Genomic DNA, 17,972 nt, shown 5'->3' on the forward strand with positions numbered 1-17,972 from the left:
TTTCCCTCCCAAACGATCTTCCTCACTATTTGTGGGGACAAGATATACAACGTGCATTTCAGAAAATATTCAGACCCTTTAACTTTTTCCACATTTTGTTACATTACAGCCTTATTCTAAAATGGATTCAATTGTTTTTTCCCCCAATCTATCTACACACATTACCCCATAATGACAAAGCAAAAACAGGTTATTAGATTTTTTGAAAATGTATTCAAAATAAAAAACGGAAATATCACATTTACATAAGTATCAGACCCTTTACGCAGTACTTTGTTGAAGCACCTTTGGCCTCAAGTCTTCTTGGATATGACGCTACAAGCTTGACACACCTGTATTTGGGGAGTTTATCCCATTCTTCTCTGCACATCCTCTCTAGCTCTGTCAGGTTGGATGGGGAGCATCTCTGCAAAGCTATTTTCAGGTCTCTCCAGAGATGTTCGATCGGGTCTATGGTCCCGAGCACTCTGGTGCAGATTTTCATCAAGGATCTCTCTGTACTTTGCGCCTTTAATCTTTCCCTTAATCCTGACTAGTCTTTCAGTCCCTGCCACTGAAAATCATCCCCACAGCATGATGTTGTCACAAGCATGCTTCACTGTAGTGATGGTGCCAGGTTTCATCCAGATGAGGCACTGGTTTCATTGATTTCATTAGAATAGAGAATCTTGTTTCTCATGGTCTGAGAGTCCTGTTGGTGCCTTTTGGCACACTCCAAGCGGGCTGTCATGTGCCTTTTACTGAGGGGTGGCTTTCGTCTGGCCACTCTACCATACATTACCTGATTGGTGGAGTGCTGCAGAGATGGTTGTCCTTCTGGAAGGTTCTCCCATTTCCACAGACGAACTCTGGAGCTCTGTATGAGTGACCATCGGGTTCTTAATCACCTCCCTGACCAAGGCCCTTCACCCACCATTGCTCAGTTTGGCTGGGTGGCCAGCTCTAGAAAGTGTCTTGGTGGTTCCAAACTTCTTCCATTTAAGAATGATAGAAGCCACTGTGTTCTTGGGGACTTTCAATGCTGCAGAAATGTTTTGTGACCCTTCCTCAGATCTGTGCCTCAACACAATCCTGTCTCGGAGCTCTACGGAATAATTCCTTCGACCTCATGGCTTGATTTTTGCTCTGACATGCACTGTCAACTGAGGGACATTATATAGACAGGTGTCTGTCCTTCCAAATCATGTCCAATCAATTGAATTTACCACAGGTGGACTCCAATCATCTCAAGGATGATCAATGGAAACAGGATGGACCTGAGCTCAATTTTGAGTCTTATAGTAAAGGGTCTGAATACTTATGTAAAAAATAAGGTATTTCTGCTTTTTAATACATGTGTAAAATATCTTAACGCCTGCTCTCACTTTGTCATTTTGGGGTATTGTGTGTAGATGAAACAAACAAAACAAATAAACAATTTTAGAATAAGGCTGTAACGTGACAAAATGAGGAAAAAGTCAAGGGGTCTGAATACTTTCCGAATGCACTGTACATACATCCTTAACCCGGCAAATTTACCAGTGGTTTTAAACTTGGCAATTGTTGCTCTAACTGTGGTAAGTGGTATATTTGGTTTTTCTGTTGTTTTTTTATACCCATTGCCTGATTTTTTTTTTTTTTTAAGTCAACTATCATTTGTCTCTTTTCATTAGTGAGTTCTTTTCCTTTCCCCATGCTGATGGATGAGAAAGGGATTTTACATGCGTGTTACCACATTTTTATACCCCAGTGAAACAGGAAGCCATGGAAGCCACAATACAGTTCCTTAAAATGAGATTAACTTAAATATAGTAGAATGTTAATGCAGATGTAATTTAGTTAGATTTTATTTATAATAATCTTTAGGTTAGGGTTAGCCAATTTTTTGTTGTTGCATACAATATAGCTCAGTGTTTGTTTCTTTTATCGTATTTTTTGCTCATCAAGGGTGGCAATTATTTTGGACTTCACTGTATGTGTTTGTGTGTTTGCTTACAGGAGGATTTGGATCAGCGCCACTCAATTAGCACTAGTATGGATTCACTGGAGCTGCAGACCGAGGCTTTGCGTCACATGCTCACTTCTGATGTCTGCAGCATGGACAGTGTGAAGGTGAGTCAGACAACACACACGCATGGACACACACACACATACTCATATTTATTAATTGCTCCTTCAGTCTGCTCTGATGGAGCTGAGCCATCTGCAGCCTGCCCTGGATGACCTCACTGAGGCAAGCCTTTCTGTGACCCTGGATGGCCTGGAAGCAGATAGACTGAAGTCCCTGACCAGGAAGTGGGCGCAGGCCCTCTACTGCGCCTCCCATATGAACAGGTAAGTGGGCCAATTGTTTACATATCTACTGTAGGATCAGCCTCCTCTCCCCCAATTCTTACCTTAACCATTAGTGGGGAAAGTGCAAAACTGACCCAATATCAGCTGGGGATTTTTTTTTTTTTTGGGGGGTACAATTAACATTAATTCCCAAGAATAAACGTAAGGGATTTTACTGAATAATTGGACATGTATTGTGTGTGATTTGGTCTGTTTGTGTGTTTGTGTACTTACACGTGTGTGTGTGTGTGTGCTCAACAGAAAATTGCAAGCTGAGGCCCAGCACTCCCAGAGCCTTCAACAGAAGTGGGACAGCTGGGGGGGCTTCCAGGAGAAGATGGAGGTGGACTTGGCCCCAGACGTTTCTGGAAACTACTCCGGCCTCCGTGAGCAACTGGCAATCCATCAGGTTCATTACCCATTTAAAAAAATAAAATCTTCTCCCATTGTTCTAATCTTCAGATAATCTTCTCAATCATTATGGCTGGCATTGTATCACCACCCATCTCTTAGAGGTCCTGAATAAGATATAGATATATTTCAGATTGTATTGAACAGACAGCGAGAGAGGATGAAGGTGGGGAAAGATAGTGAAAGGATGTGTCAAAGGCTAGTAGGCCAGATTCTAACGCATGGCGACACTGTAGACATACATGTCTGCTAGAGGCTGCAGCATTACCGATAGACCAGCCAGGAGACTAAGATATATTTTTTATAAAAATTAAACAATATAAAGAAAATCAAATGAAAATGAACTACTATATTTTAGGTTATGGCACACTATGGGCATATAGGGCTTCTGCAATATCTCAGAGACCACTGTGTAATTCAGGCTAAGCTGCATATTAGAATTAATTCCATGTAAACCTTGGAAATATCCACTTTAAAAAAACAACAGGCCTTCTGAGTGGCGCAGCGGTCAAAGGCACTGCATCAATACAGACCCGGGTTTGATCCCGGGCTGTGTCACAACCGACCGTGACCGGGAGTCCCATACGCCAGCGCACAATTTACCCAGTGTCGTCCGGGTTAGGGGAGCATTTGGCCCGGGGGGGCTTTACTTGACTCATCGGGCTCTAGTGTCTCCTTGTGCCTGCAGGCTGACTTTGGTCATCAGTTGAATGTGTTTCCTCCGACACATTGGTGCTGGCGGGTGTTGAGGAGCGAGGTTTGGAGGGTCGTCTATCGTCCTCTCCTGATCCCGTTGGGGAGTTGCCGCCATGAGACAAGATCGTAATTGGATATGATGAAATTGGGGAGAAAAAGGGGTAACAAAAAAAAGACAACAGTACGGTTGTTCATGGCAACGCTCGATAGTCTTGATTTAACTCGAGCATATTATTCACACATTCATGTTGATTAAGTCCATCATCAGTCCTAAGCCACTGCTCTGATATTTAATGTATTCTATGGTCAGAAGAGGACTGGCCACCCCTCTGAACCTGGTTGCTTTCTAGGTTTCTTCCTTGGTTTGTGCCTTCTATGTTTTTTTTTCCTGGCCACTGTGCTTCTGCTACTGCATTGCTTGATTTGGGGTTCAGGCCAGGTAAAAGTAAAGCACTTTGTGACAGCCGATGATGTAAAAAGGGCTGTATTCAATGAATTTGGTTCATTGATATTCCTTGTTATTAAACAGAGACTCCGGATTGAAGTATTGGCTGGGCACCAGCTCTTGAGAGGGGTGATTGTCATCTCAATGAGGTCAATTGAAGACACACCAGAGGAGAAAAGGTAAAGGAGTGCAGTAGGCTACATTTCTAGCAGGGTTGGGATCAATTTGAATTGAAGTCAATCAATAGAAAAAACATTATATGAATGAAATTGCTTCTCCTTCTTAGTTCATTGAAAGGTCATTGAAGATATGTACTTTTTTCAATTATTGAATTGTAATCTAAGTTTATTTCCTGAATGAACCTTGAATTGAACCTGACCTTGATTTTCAGAATGCATAATTCAAAACTAATAACTCAAAGTAGTATCATTAAACAAAACTGAAATATGTGCGACTTGAAAGATAAATAACTCTCAATTAAAGATAATATATTTTATGTCTTACAAAAAAAACCCGAAATATTGCATCTCAGTGTGCTAATTATGGCAACGTAAAGCTGGAATCCTTTATTGTGAAACTGCCATGTCCGTTTGGGATATTACAACAACAAAGAAGTCTCAGACATCATTGCACGCACAATGGAACAGCAGAATATACACCATTTTATTTTACCACACTTCTCGACACACCTCACCTATTTCGTCCACAAAACAAAAACAATAACAAAGGTGTGTGGGCGGGCATGTGGTGCTGTTTCCACTAATGTGGATTCCATCTTTAAGGTTATATTATAAGAGTGTGGGTGGGTGTTTTCCATCTTCATTTTAACACTATAAATTTCAACAGGGCCAACTATGTGGTTACGCTGGGTTTATCATTCCATCACACACTGGACTTACTGTAGGCGTTCTGGCCTCCAGTGGTTAGGAAATCAAAGCTTGCAGTCTTCTATTTCTTCTGAGGATCTGCCATCTCGTAAAGTAATAAAAAATGTGGTTTTCCTGCCGCGTTCTTTCTAGCTTGGGTAATGGCGTCCCAGCTGTGACCATAAAACACACACTCACACACACACACACACAAATAGGCATACATGTGAACACATGCACACACACAAACGCATGCACGCATGTGCATACAAAACACACACACACACACACACACACACACACACTGGGGAGCTGTACTATTCTCTGGAACAGCAAGATGGCTGACACTAAGGACCGCCACATAATTTGGTCGTTGTGCATCTAGCGTGGAAACTTCCAAGCTTTATAAAAAAAACTCTCTGGTTACGTCCCAATAATCTCTCTTTTCTCCCGAAGGAAATGACTGATATATGGAAACTCCCTCTAGCTCATTTTCAATTTGTGTAGGGAGGTGAATGAGTGCACACTTCAGGAGGAAGGGGAGATTATTGGTCACAACAACTGCTCCAAGCCCCATCTCCTCCAACTTCATCTTCGTATCAGCCTAAGAGTTACAGTTTGCGTCCCACATGGCACCCTATTCCCTATAGAGTGCACTACTTTTGACTAGTCATATGGATGTGCCATTTGGGGCACATCCATAGAGGCTAGCCAGTTAGACAGTGTGTTATCAGTAGAAACGGGAGGAGATTGATTTAAGTGGAGGTTCGCCAAGAACTGCAGATTAAATTAGCTAGCTAAATCTGGAACATTTACTGAAATGTTGTTGATCTATGTGCATTCATCCCTGTCAAATAAGTTGAATGAAATAAAAAATAATGAAGTTGGATCAGATCTGAAATGTTGATTCACCGAACCTATGTTTTGTTATTATCGTAGGTGAATTAAACGCGTTGCTATGGGGACCAGGTTCAGGTCATATTTTCTAGATTTTGTTCAAAATAGTAGAATATAAACACTTTGTTTCAATTATCCAAAAACAATCTATGCATTCACCTGCAAGTAGGGATTCTAAAAAGCTGTCTAGATCCTTATTCCTGTAATAGTTTACCGTGTATCCCGGAAACTTCTAGAAAATGTGTGTGATACCTATCTGTGTATATTACTAGTTGGTAGCCCCACTAGTTGGTTTATTGGAGTAGGCTATATTTCTCAAATTCCCCCTAAGCTGTCGGCCAAGTGTGGAGTAATGAGAGACCCTGAATACCCAGGTTTTTCAATAGCATGAACACAATGGGGACAATTAAAACCTTTTACTGCAGTGGGCTAAAGCAGGGTCACACGGAGTGTTTCTTGCTAGTCTTAAACAAATCTAATTTGAAACAGAAGTATTCACCTCACACATGGATATGACCTTAAAAAAAATAAGACACCTATATACCATGTCAGATATAGAGTTGAAATGTATTCAATTTTGAGTTTGCATCCCAATATAACATTTTATATACAGTATATCAAAGAAGCCTGAACTATAACAAAACTGTTTGACTGGGAAACACATTCTCAAATTTGTTTTATTTTTATATACAGTTGAAGTCAGAAGTTTACATACACCTTAGCCAAATACAATTCCTGATATTTAATCCTAGTAAAAATTCCCTGTCCTAGTTCAGTTAGGATCACCACTTTATTTTAAGAATGTGAAATGTCAGAATAATAGTAGAGACAATGATTTATTTCAGCTTTTATTTCTTTCATCACATTCCCAGTGGGTCAGAAGTTTACATACACTCAATTAGTATTTTGTAGCATTGCCTTTAAATTGTTTAACTCTGTTCAAACATTTTGGGTAGCTTTCAATATGCTTTCCACAATAAGTTGGGTGAATTTTGGCCCATTACTCCTGACAGAGCTGGTGTAACTGAGTCAGGTTTGTAAGCCTCCTTGCTCGCACACGCTTTTTCAGTTTTGCCCACACATTTTCAATACGATTGAGGTCAGGGCTTTGTGATGGCCACTCCAATACCTTGACTTTGTTGTCTTTAAGCCATTTTGCCACAACTTTGGAAGTACGCTTGGGGTCATTGTCCATTTGGAAGACCAATTTGTGACCAAGCTTTAACTTCCTGACTGATGTCCTGAGATGTTGCATCAATATATCCACATACTTTTCCTACCTCATGATGCCATCTATTTTGTGAAGTGCACCAGTTCCTGCTGCAGCAAAGCACCCCCACAACATTTTGCTGCCACCCCCGTGCTTCACATTTGGGATGGTGGTCTTCGGCTTGCAAACCTACCCATTTTTCCTCCAAATAAACAATAGTCATTATGGCCAAACAGTTCTATTTTTGTTTCATCAAACCAGAGGACATTTCTCCAGAAAGTGTGATCTTTGTCCCCATGTGCAGTTGCAAACCGTAATCTGTCTTTTTTATGGCGGTTTTGAAGCAGTGGCTTCTTCCTTGCTGAGCGGCATTTCAGGTTATGTCGATATAGGACTCGTTTTTCTGTGGATATAGATGCTTTTGTACCTGTTTCCTCCAGCATCTTCACAAGGTCCTTTGCTGTTGTTCTGGGATTGATTTGCACTTTTCACACCAAAGTACTTTCATCTCTAGGAGACAACGCGTCTCCTTCCTGAGCGGTATGACGGCTGCGTGGTCCCATGGTGTTTATCCTTGCATACTATTGTTTGTACAGATGAACGTGGTACCTTCAGGCATTTGGAAATTGCTCCCAAGGATGAATCAGACTTGCGGAGGTCTACAATTTTTTTCCTAAGGTCTTGGCTGATTTCTTTGGATTTTCCCATGATGTCAAGCAAAGAGGCACTGAGTTTGAAGGTAGGCCTTGAAATACATCCACAGGTACACCTCCGATTGACTCAAATGATGTCAATTAGCCTATCAGAAGCTTCTAAAGCCATGACATCATTTTCTGGAATTTTCCAAGTTGTTTAAAGGCACAGTCAACTTAGTGTATGTAAACTTCTGACCCACTGGAATTGTGATGCGGTGAATTATAAGTGAAATATTCTGTCTGTAAACAATTGTTGGAAAAATGACTTGTGTCATACACAAAGTAGATGTCCTAACAGACTTGCCAAAACTATAGTTTGTTCAGAAAAATTTGTGGAGTGGTTGAAAAATGAGTTTTAATGACTCCAACATAAGTGTATGTGAACTTGCGACTTCAACTGTATATATGAAATTATGATTTGGTCATTTGACTGCAAGACTTCTATTAATTTATTAATTTTATATGGCTGCCAGCTGCGATGGGCTATATTTTCAACTCATTATGCACAATGTATTGGCGGCCTGATTGGTTGTTATCTATTAACCATAACCTATACAATTTTACATTGGGCTCTATACTTAACAGCCTAAATGGAACAGAAGAATGGGACAGAGAAACAATATACAGAGGAACGTGAGCCGATATGCGTCGGAACAGTAGGTCTCCAATTTTGGCGTTCATATAGGTCCTAGCCTAATAGCCATGCCTTCATGAAAAATATCCAACTGTTAGTTAGCTAACTAACTAGTTGCTGGGAGGATGAGATGTCATTGGACGAGTGGGCGAGTGACTGAGTTTTTCCCCCATATCACTTTCCTTGCTAGCTATGCTGAACTTGAAGGACTATCCACAGTTAGCACATCTCTTAGTTATCAATCAAATGTATCTGGCATTGATCAAATTGGCGGGTAGACAAGCAAGTTCCCATTGTTGTCAAAACGTGGATTGGAACAAGCATGAATTGGCAGGCAAACTGTAGTAGGGTGAGCAAGCTACTGTACTATTCCCCATCATTTTTCAGTTCAATTTTGATGGCCAACTACAAGCTGAAAAAGTTTGAGAGGGTTTATCTACTGTTCTCTCGTTAGATTTGAGCTCGTCTCTCTCTGGCTAACATTACTTGTTGATCTTGTTGTTGTGCATCGGCAACTGAGGATGTCTGATCAATATGTTCCCAAATGTAAGAGGTACAGTGGGGCAAAAAGGTATTTAGTCAGCCACCAATTGTGCAAGTTCTCCCACTTAAAAAGATGAGAGAGGCCTGTACTTTTCATCATAGGTACACTTCAACTATGACAGACAAAATGAGGGGGAAAAACACATTGTAGAATTTTTTATGAATTTATTTGCAAATTACGGTGGAAAATAAGTATTTGGTCACCTACAAACAAGCAAGATTTCTGGCTCTCACAGACCTGTAACTTCTTCTTTAACTTCTTGCGTCGAGCCATCCCGGATCCGGGATCGTGAATACAGCCTCAAGCTCATTACCATAACGCAACGTTAACTATTCATGAAAATCACAAATGAAATGAAATTAATATGCTAGCTCTCAAGCTTAGCCTTTTGTTAACAACACTGTCATCTCAGATTTTCAAAATATGCTTCTCAACCATAGCAAAACAAGCATTTGTGTAACAGTATTAATAGCTAGCGTAGCATTTAGCATTAGCATCAGCAGGCAACATTTTCACAAAAACCAGAAAATCATTCAAATAAAATCATTTACCTTTGAAGAACTTCAGATGTTTTCAATGAGGAGACTCTCAGTTAGATAGCAAATGCTCAGTTTTTCCTGAAAGATTATTTGTTTAGGAGAAATCGCTCCGTTTGGTGCGTCACGTTTAGCTTCGAAAAAAACCTGTATCCAGGAGTGTAATTATCCCCGCAGCTCATTAGCATAACACAACGTTAACTATTCATGAAAATCGCAAATGAAATGAAATTAATATGCTAGCTCTCAAGCTGAGCCTTTTGTTAACAACACTGTCATCTTAGATTTTCAAAATATGCTTCTCAACCATAGCAAAACAAGCATTTGTGTAACAGCTAGCACAGCTAGCGTAGCATTTAGCATTAGCATCAGCAGGCAACATTTTCACAAAAACCAGAAAATCATTCAAATAAAATCATTACCTTTGAAGAACCCCAGATGTTTTCAATGAGGAGACTCTCAGTTAGATAGCAAATGCTCAGTTTTTCCTGAAAGATTATTTGTTTAGGAGAAATTGCTCCGTTTGGTGCGTCACGTTTGGCTACCAAAACAAAACGAAAATTCAGTCTTCAAAACGCAAACTTTTTTCCAAATTAACTCCATAATATCGACTGAAACATGGTAAACGTTGTTTAGAATCAATCCTCAAGGTGTTTTTCACATATCTCTTCATGATATATCGTTCGTTGAAAGCCTCCTCTCTCCTCTCAATCACTGGATGACTGCGTGCAGCTTGTAGATTACGCACCAATTTAGACAAAGGACACCGCGCGGACCCCTGGTAAATGTAGTCTCTTATGGCCAATCTTCCAATGATATGCCTACAAATACGTCACAATGCTGCAGACACCTTGGAGAAACGATAGAAAGGGCAGGCTCATTCCCGGCGCATTCACAGCCATATAAGGAGACAATGGAAAACAGAGCTTCAAAAATTCTGCCCATTTCCTGGTTGAAGTTTCATCTTGGTTTCGCCTGTAGCATGAGTTCTGTGGCACTCACAGATAATATCTTTGCAGTTTTGGAAACCTTAGTGTTTTCTTTCCAAAGCTGCCAATTATATGCATAGTCGAGCATCTTTTCGTGACAAAATATTGCGCTTAAAACGGGCACGTTTTTTTATCCATAAATTAAAAGAGCGCCCCCTATATCCAAGAAGTTAAGAGGCTCCTCTGTCCTCCACTCGTCACCTGTATTGATGGTACCTGTTTGAACTTATTATCAGTATAAAAGACACCTGTCCACAACCTCAAACACTCACACTCCAAACTCCACCATGGCCAAGACCAAAGAGCTGTCAAATTGTAGACCTGCACCAGGCTGGGAAGACTGAATCTGCAATAGGTAAGCAGCTTGGTTTGAAGAAATCAACTGTGGGAGCAATTATTAGGAAATGGAAGACATACAAGACCACTGATAATCTCCCTCGATCTGGGGCTCCACGCAAGATCTCACTCCGTGGGGTCAAAATGATCACAAGAACGGTGAGCAAAAATCCCAGAACCACACAGGGGGACCTAGTGAATGACCTGCAGAGAGCTGGGACCAAAGTAACAAAGCCTACCATCAGTAACACACTACACCGCCAGGGGCTCAAATCCTGCAGTGCCAGACGTGTCCCCCTGCTTAAGCCAGTACATGTCCAGGCCCGTCTGAAGTTTGCTAGAGAGCAGTTGGATGATCCAGAAGAAGATTGGGAGAATGTCATATGGTCAGATGAAACCAAAATAGAACGTTTTGGTAAAAATTAAACTCGTCGTGTTTGGAGGACAAAGAATGCTGAGTTGCATCCAAAGAACACCATACCTACTGTGAAGCATGGGGGTGGAAACATCATGCTTTGGGGCTGTTTTTCTGCAAAGGGACCAGGACAACTGATCCGTGTAAAGGAAAGAATGAATGGGGCCATGTATCGTGAGATTTTGAGTGAAAATCTCCTTCCATCAGCGAAGGCATTGAAGATGAAACGTGGCTGGGTCTTTCAGCATGACAATGATCCCAAACACACCACCCGGGCAACGGAGTGGCTTCGTAAGAAGCATTTCAAGGTCCTGGAGTGGCCTAGCCAGTCTCCAGATCTCAACCCCATAGAAAATCTTTGTAGGGAGTTGAAAGTCCGTGTTGCCCAGCAACAGCCCAAAAACATCACTGCTCTAGAGGAGATCTGCATGGAGGAATGGGCCAAAATACCAGCAACAGTGTGTGAAAACCTTGTGAAGACTTACAGAAAACGTTTGACCTCTGTCATTGCCAACAAAGGGTATATAACAAAGTATTGAGATAAACTTTTGTTATTGACCAAATACTTATTTTCCACCATAATTTGCAAATAAATTTATTAAAAATCCTACAATGTGATTTTCTGGATTTTTTTTCTAATTTTGTCTGTCATAGTTGAAGTATACCTATGATGAAAATTACAGGCCTCTCTCATCTTTTTAAGTGGGAGAACTTGCACAATTGGTGGCTGACTAAATACTTTTTTTGCCCCACTGTATTTACATACAGTATTTGCAAAAATCCATTCAGATGTATTTTGTGGCTTTCTAATGATGTAAAGTTGTACTGTTGCTTCTGCCCTTAAACACACAGTCCAGTTCGAATTGAATAATGGCAGGCCGGTGTGTAAAATGCCTTATTTATATATAGGCCTACAGTAGCTCTGATTGGCTATTAGGTTTTATTTGCTGCAGTGTCTATTAATTGTCCAAATGCACGGCAGCTTTCCCACTCTATATTGTTATAACATTTTCATAAATGCCTTACTCTACGTCACTCTACACATTCTATAAAGGTACTTGAAAATGACCATAACTAAGTGCTCTCGTCTCAGGAAATGTACTAAAAAAAGCTATCATATTCTTCCTGGGGGTGTACATGAACAGATTTTAATAAGATTTAATGTTGGTAAAACACTGTCAGTTCCACTTTAAATAGTTAACCCGGACTATCTGCATTTACCCTTTTTACACTAACTCTTTTGACTCATCACATATGCTAATGCTACTGTTTATTATCTATCCTGTTGCCTAGTCATTTTATCCCTACCTATGTGTACATATCTTCCTCAATAACGTCATACCCCTGCACATCAACTCAGTACTTGTACCCCATGTATATAGCCAAGTTATTGTTACTCATCGTGTATTTATTCCTCGTGTTATTTTTGTTCTATTATTTCTCTTGTTTTCTCTCTGCGTTGTTGGGAGAGGCCCATAAGTAAGCATTTTACTGTTAGTCTACACCTGTTGTTTACGAAGCATGTGACAAACAACATTTGATTTGATTGTCCTTCACCAAAGGACTCTGTTTCCAATCCATTTGTGTCCCATTTGCCTATTCCTTAAATGACAATCAGCTGTGAGTTGCTCTGAATAGTAACCTAATAAATAACTTGTAACACAATATCACTAATAAAAATAAATGTCTTCCAATAGCCTACTAGCCCATCTCCAGCAATATACAATTGTTGCTGTATCGGCACCGCATCGTTAGCCTGCCACTTAGGCCTGCTAATATACTTCTTAATGGAAAGGCATTCAGTCTGATATCATTTTAGTGCATTTCCATCCAGACATGATGAGGGGGGGACTGTTCGAGAACGCAAAGGTAGGCCTATAGAGAGTGAGAGAGAGAGAGATTGTAAAATAAATATGTAGTCTTGTGTATGCCTAATTGGGAATTACTGGCTCAGTACGGCAGGGTTATACTTTCTGGCCCTGTGGTGTTTTAGAATACGGCACAGTATGCGCCTCCTATCATATGATTTCACCAGTATTTCACCAGCTCATTGATAGAGAAAATTGTTCCCTTCAGTTCCCTTCCTCTTTCCAGAACTGCCACTTTCATATTTTAGTGGGTTAGTTTCAGTTTGTTGAGAACCTTCCTACCAAACCGGTGTGCCCTTTGGTAGTCCACGTTTGCCACCTCTTCCTCCATCATTTTCCCAGGTAGTCTTCTTTTTCCTTCTCTTCCACCCCCATGATGACAATGTTTCTGCATTTTAAGTCTTGTATTGCCGCCTTCATTTATTTATTGTCATCCTGGAGTGTATTTGTTGTAGTTTGGAGGGTCGCTACTGTGGCTCGAAGGGTTACATTTTCTGCCCTTACCTCCGGGATTCATTTCTTGTGGAACTCCATAGATCATCTTAGGGCCTAAATTTCTGCCAATACCCCAGAGATCAAATTGAGCTTCTTCAGTTGCTCATTCATGGTAGCCAACAGAGCACTGTTGTCCCTGGAGAATGAAGTGGGGTATTCTCCCTCGGTTTCTCCGCCCATAGTGTTAGAATGTTTGGACGGCAGCTTCTCTTCGGTTTTGCTGGATGACAGTACTGATCTTGTTTTGTTTTGCTTGTTAAGCATATGATGAGAGAGATCAATATACCATCCAGTTGGATCGTTTTTTATGGATAAAAGCATAAATTACCAATTTTAAACAATACAAATGGGGCACTTTGGGGTAATGTATTTCAGTGATGTGCTCGCTAGTTATCCTTATATGGTGTAAATGACCCGAAAATACTGTTGCCATCAACCATGGTTGATTATCTCTTCTCTCCTCTCCTCTGCCCTCCTATCTTATTCTTTCCTCCCCTTCCTTCTCTCCCCCTCTGCTCTCCTGTCCTCCCCTCCAAGCAGGCCTGACCTCACCCTAAAGCTCGCCCAGATGAGAGAGCGATGGCAGCGGATTGTTAGTGTGGCACAGCAGCGAAGTAGCCTGGTGCAGGAACGGCTGGGCCAGTGGCGGTTCTACACCCGGGGTGTGAGGAGGCTAGGGGGGCTGCTGAGAGATGTGGAGACCTTACTTCCCTCTGCTGCTCAGGCCCTCTGCACTCTGCAGCAGCTACCATGTTCCCTGGAGGACTTGGGGGTGAGAACATCATTTAAATATAATTAAATAAATGATCTGTGATGAATGGTCATTCCATTTTAATAGAGACCGTGCTAATTCAGAGCTATCAGGGCAATATTAGCTGTTTCTAAACATGTATGTGATTTTGGAGTACCGCAGTGCACAACACATTTTAGGTGCTGTTTATTTTCATTCCACAACTTGATACACTAAAAGAGAGGTTTTTGATATATGCTGTTGAACATAGTGTTAAATCATTTTTAGATTTTTTTGTTGTTATATTGAGTCACTATCAGTACAATCAATTATTGAACCATTTCACCTCCCACCCTTCCCGCCCCCCATCCCCAACAAACCTCTGGCGGCTCCAACTCATCCCCAAACTTGGTCTAAACACAATACTGGGATGAAGAACAACAACATACAAATCGAATAATATGAAACAATAAAATAAAAAGTAACACCTTCTACTGTTAAATAGGCTAACAGATGCTAACCCATCATAGGTGAAACTATACAGTAACTCAGACTGCTTTGTCTCCCCTCTGTTAAATAGGCTAACAGATGCTAACCCATCATAGGTGAAACTATACAGTAACTCAGACCGCTTTGTCTCCCCTCTTCAGCGTGCTGAAGAGACTCTCGCCAAACACAATGGCTTCTACAGACACACCCTAGAGACAGGCAGGCTGCTATCCTCCATGGCAGAGCTACAGACACAGGCCCAGCTACAGACAGAGTTACAGACCTTGCAGGAGTCCTGGAACCACGCCAGGGAGCTACTGGGAGAAAGGAGAATCCTGCTGGAAACTGTTGTTCAGGTATATCAGTCGATCAATTAACCAATCAATCTCTTGGAAGCACTTGAACGTGAGCGCTAATTTTACATTGTAGTCATTTTTTACTTTTTTGGCATTTAGCAGTGCAATCAGTGCATTTTACGAAACAAATAAGCTAAACAAATATCATCGTCATAAACTTCAAAATCAGTGCAAGAAAAAAATAAAAATTAACTGTTAAAGAGGATACACAGAACTTTTGCCTCTGAGCTTGCTATTGACCCAAAAGTGTTCCACTAACTGGACAGAAATATTGTTCAGAAATTATCCTTATTGGGTCGACCAATAATAGATTATTTTGAAACAAAAAGACAGAATGCAAAAAGAATGCAAAAAGAGCAGACCTTCTTTTGTTCTTTCACGATAGACAGGGATTCCAATTTATCTGATAGGGAAGATTATGATTAAGGTGGAGGATCTCTAAAATGATATGTAATTATGACACATCTCTTATTCTCTCTCTCTCCTCTCTCTCCACTCTCTCCTCTCTCTCCTCTCTCTCTCCACCCCCTCTCTCTTTTTTACCCCATGTTCTTCAGTACAAGCACCAAAACCCCCTTCTTTATGAGTCGGGCTGGGGGTTGGCTGTCTGTGTGATTTGAATGTCTGTTAGCTGCAGTTGACCCACATACCATGTACTGTATCTGTGCACTGCCCAGTGAAAGCCCCCTAACAGCCAAGGCCATCAAAGAGCAAGCCTAATCTAACCATAATCCATGCAGGGGCCAGCTGCCAGCTACGGTTAAGGCCACACAGCGACGCAATAACACGGATGAAATTGTATATAATGCATTCACAATTGTCTGTGTATTTCCATCAACTCAACTTCAACTCAAATATTTTTCGGCAGCAAGTTGCCTACTTGAAAAAATGTTTTATGTCTGGCCATCTTGTCCGTCATCCATCATCCATCATCCATCAACGGATGACTGAATCCTACTGGCACAATAGATCATTTTCGGACACAAAATCTCTAACTGACTGCCACCTAACACTACCCACTACCACCATCATCAAATCAAAATAAATTGTACAGTTGCCAGCTAACCCTGAGAAATACAGAATATTGGGCACGGTATGGTCCATCACTACTGCTACCACCATCTGGTTTGGGCTCAATTCCATCCATTTCAATTCAGTAATTTCAGGAAGTAAACTGACATTTCCAATTCTAATTTTACAAAACATTTCATAGAGAGAAAATTAGGGCTGATTTTCCAGACACAGATTAAGCCTAGTTCTGGACTAAGAAGAGGAGATTCTCATTGAAAGCACTTTTCAGTCCAGTTCTAGGCCTAATCTGTGTCTGGGAAACCAGCCCTTAAAGTTGTCACTACGGTTTAGGATGACATTTTCCCGAGATGATGATGTAAAGTCAGTTTTGCAGTTTTCACCGTAAAGTCTGTAGCTAGGATTTGGGAGATGGCAAGCTGATCCTAGATTTGAACCTGAAGTCAATTTAGGAGCGGTTCCTTTACCTCTGTCTTAAAGGATGGATGAAACCACACCCCTCAGGCTGCTGAATCTGATTGGTTGTTGCTGTGACACAGAGGCAGTTGTGAGCCTCGAAAGGGGCTTGCTTTGAGTCTTTGCTATCCGGCCATGCTAGAAAGGGTACAAGTATCGCACCTCATAACCACAAACACGATTTCAACCACCATAAACCCACAATTTTACTCTAACCATAATCCCATCCCTTTGAAAACCCCATGCAAACCAAATTATACCATTCTAAGTGGCCATCTAGTGACTACTCACACTTGTTGCTGTCTGTTGGAACCATTATGACTTAATCTGTGAGTGTTGTTTACGACCCCCTGGGGGGTCATGTTAGTTGTGTGAACCCCTTCCATAGGATCTGCGTGAAAGCAGAAGCCACAGAGGCCAAGTTAAGTGTTGTGTCCAAAATGACACCCAATTCCCTATATAGTACACTACAATGCCTTCAGAAAGTATTCACACACCTAGACTTTTTTCCACATTAAATTGAGATGTTGTGTCACTGGCTTACAAACAATAGCCCATAATGTCAAAGTGGAATTATGTTTTTAGAAATATATATATGTTTTTAAATGAAAAGTTGAAATGCCTTAAGTCAATAAGTATTCAACCCCTTTGTTATTGCAAGCCTAACAACTTGCTTTACAAGTCACAGAATAAGCTGCATGTACTCACTCTGTGTCCAATAATACAATTTTACAATGCCTTGCAAAGAAGGGCACCTTTATAGGGGATGGTTGTTTAGCAACAGAACCGACTCATGCGCAACTATGTAGCGAAACAGACATGGTTGGCAACATGTAAGCCATATTTCGTCTCCAATGTTTATTGAAACATAAATATATTTGCACAATGAGCACTTCTCTCAAATACATCGTTACAGTTGTTGGATAGTTATCTAGCTAAATTTTAGCCACATTAACATTGACATGAAATCAGTGAAAACACCTACAAACAAGACATGGTATCAAGAACAAGATTAAATGAGCTAAAACGAGCCACTTACAATCCCCTACATGTCAGTTTCCTGTCATTCTTGTTAGCAGTCTGACCATCCAGAATCACAACAACTTGTTGACTTCTGCCCCATGGAAGCATGCACATCATTTTTGAGACGTTGTCAGCTAACCCATCTATTGAGGTTGGTAAAGTTATGAATTACACTTTGGATTGGTCAATACACCCAATCACTACAAAGATACAGGCGTCCTTCCTAACTCCATTGCCAGAGAGGAAGGAAACCGCTCAGGGATTTCCCCATGAGGCCAATGGTGACTTTAAAGCAGTTCGAGTTTTGGCTGTGACAATGTTTTTGATCCAACTGAGGGAGATAACATTTTTTTTGTACTTTTACCCCTTTTTTCTCACCAATATCATAATATCCAATTGGTAGTTAGTCTTGTCTCATCGCTGCAACTCCCATACGGATTCTGGAGAGGCGAAGGTCGAGAGCCATGCGTCCCCGAAAACACAACCCTGCCAAACCGCACTGCTTCTTGACACACTGCTTGATTAAACCGGAAGCCAGC

At 41.0% G+C, this 17,972-nt stretch overlaps 1 protein-coding gene across 1 annotated transcript in view; it reads left to right on the plus strand.

Annotated features, from left to right (window-relative positions):
- The window catches only part of LOC112250423 (nesprin-2), a 245,510-nt gene that overhangs the window by 184,178 nt on the left and 43,360 nt on the right, over positions 1-17,972 (plus strand). Inside the window, exons 86-91 of the mRNA XM_042322697.1 lie at positions 1,978-2,091; positions 2,159-2,313; positions 2,575-2,722; positions 3,950-4,044; positions 13,888-14,122; positions 14,731-14,925. Coding sequence (XP_042178631.1) covers positions 1,978-2,091; positions 2,159-2,313; positions 2,575-2,722; positions 3,950-4,044; positions 13,888-14,122; positions 14,731-14,925 — 942 coding nt within the window. The remainder of the gene's footprint in view (positions 1-1,977; positions 2,092-2,158; positions 2,314-2,574; positions 2,723-3,949; positions 4,045-13,887; positions 14,123-14,730; positions 14,926-17,972) is intronic.

The sequence above is a fragment of the Oncorhynchus tshawytscha genome, linkage group LG05 (genome assembly GCF_018296145.1).
Source record: "Oncorhynchus tshawytscha isolate Ot180627B linkage group LG05, Otsh_v2.0, whole genome shotgun sequence".
NCBI classification, from domain to species: domain Eukaryota; kingdom Metazoa; phylum Chordata; class Actinopteri; order Salmoniformes; family Salmonidae; genus Oncorhynchus; species Oncorhynchus tshawytscha.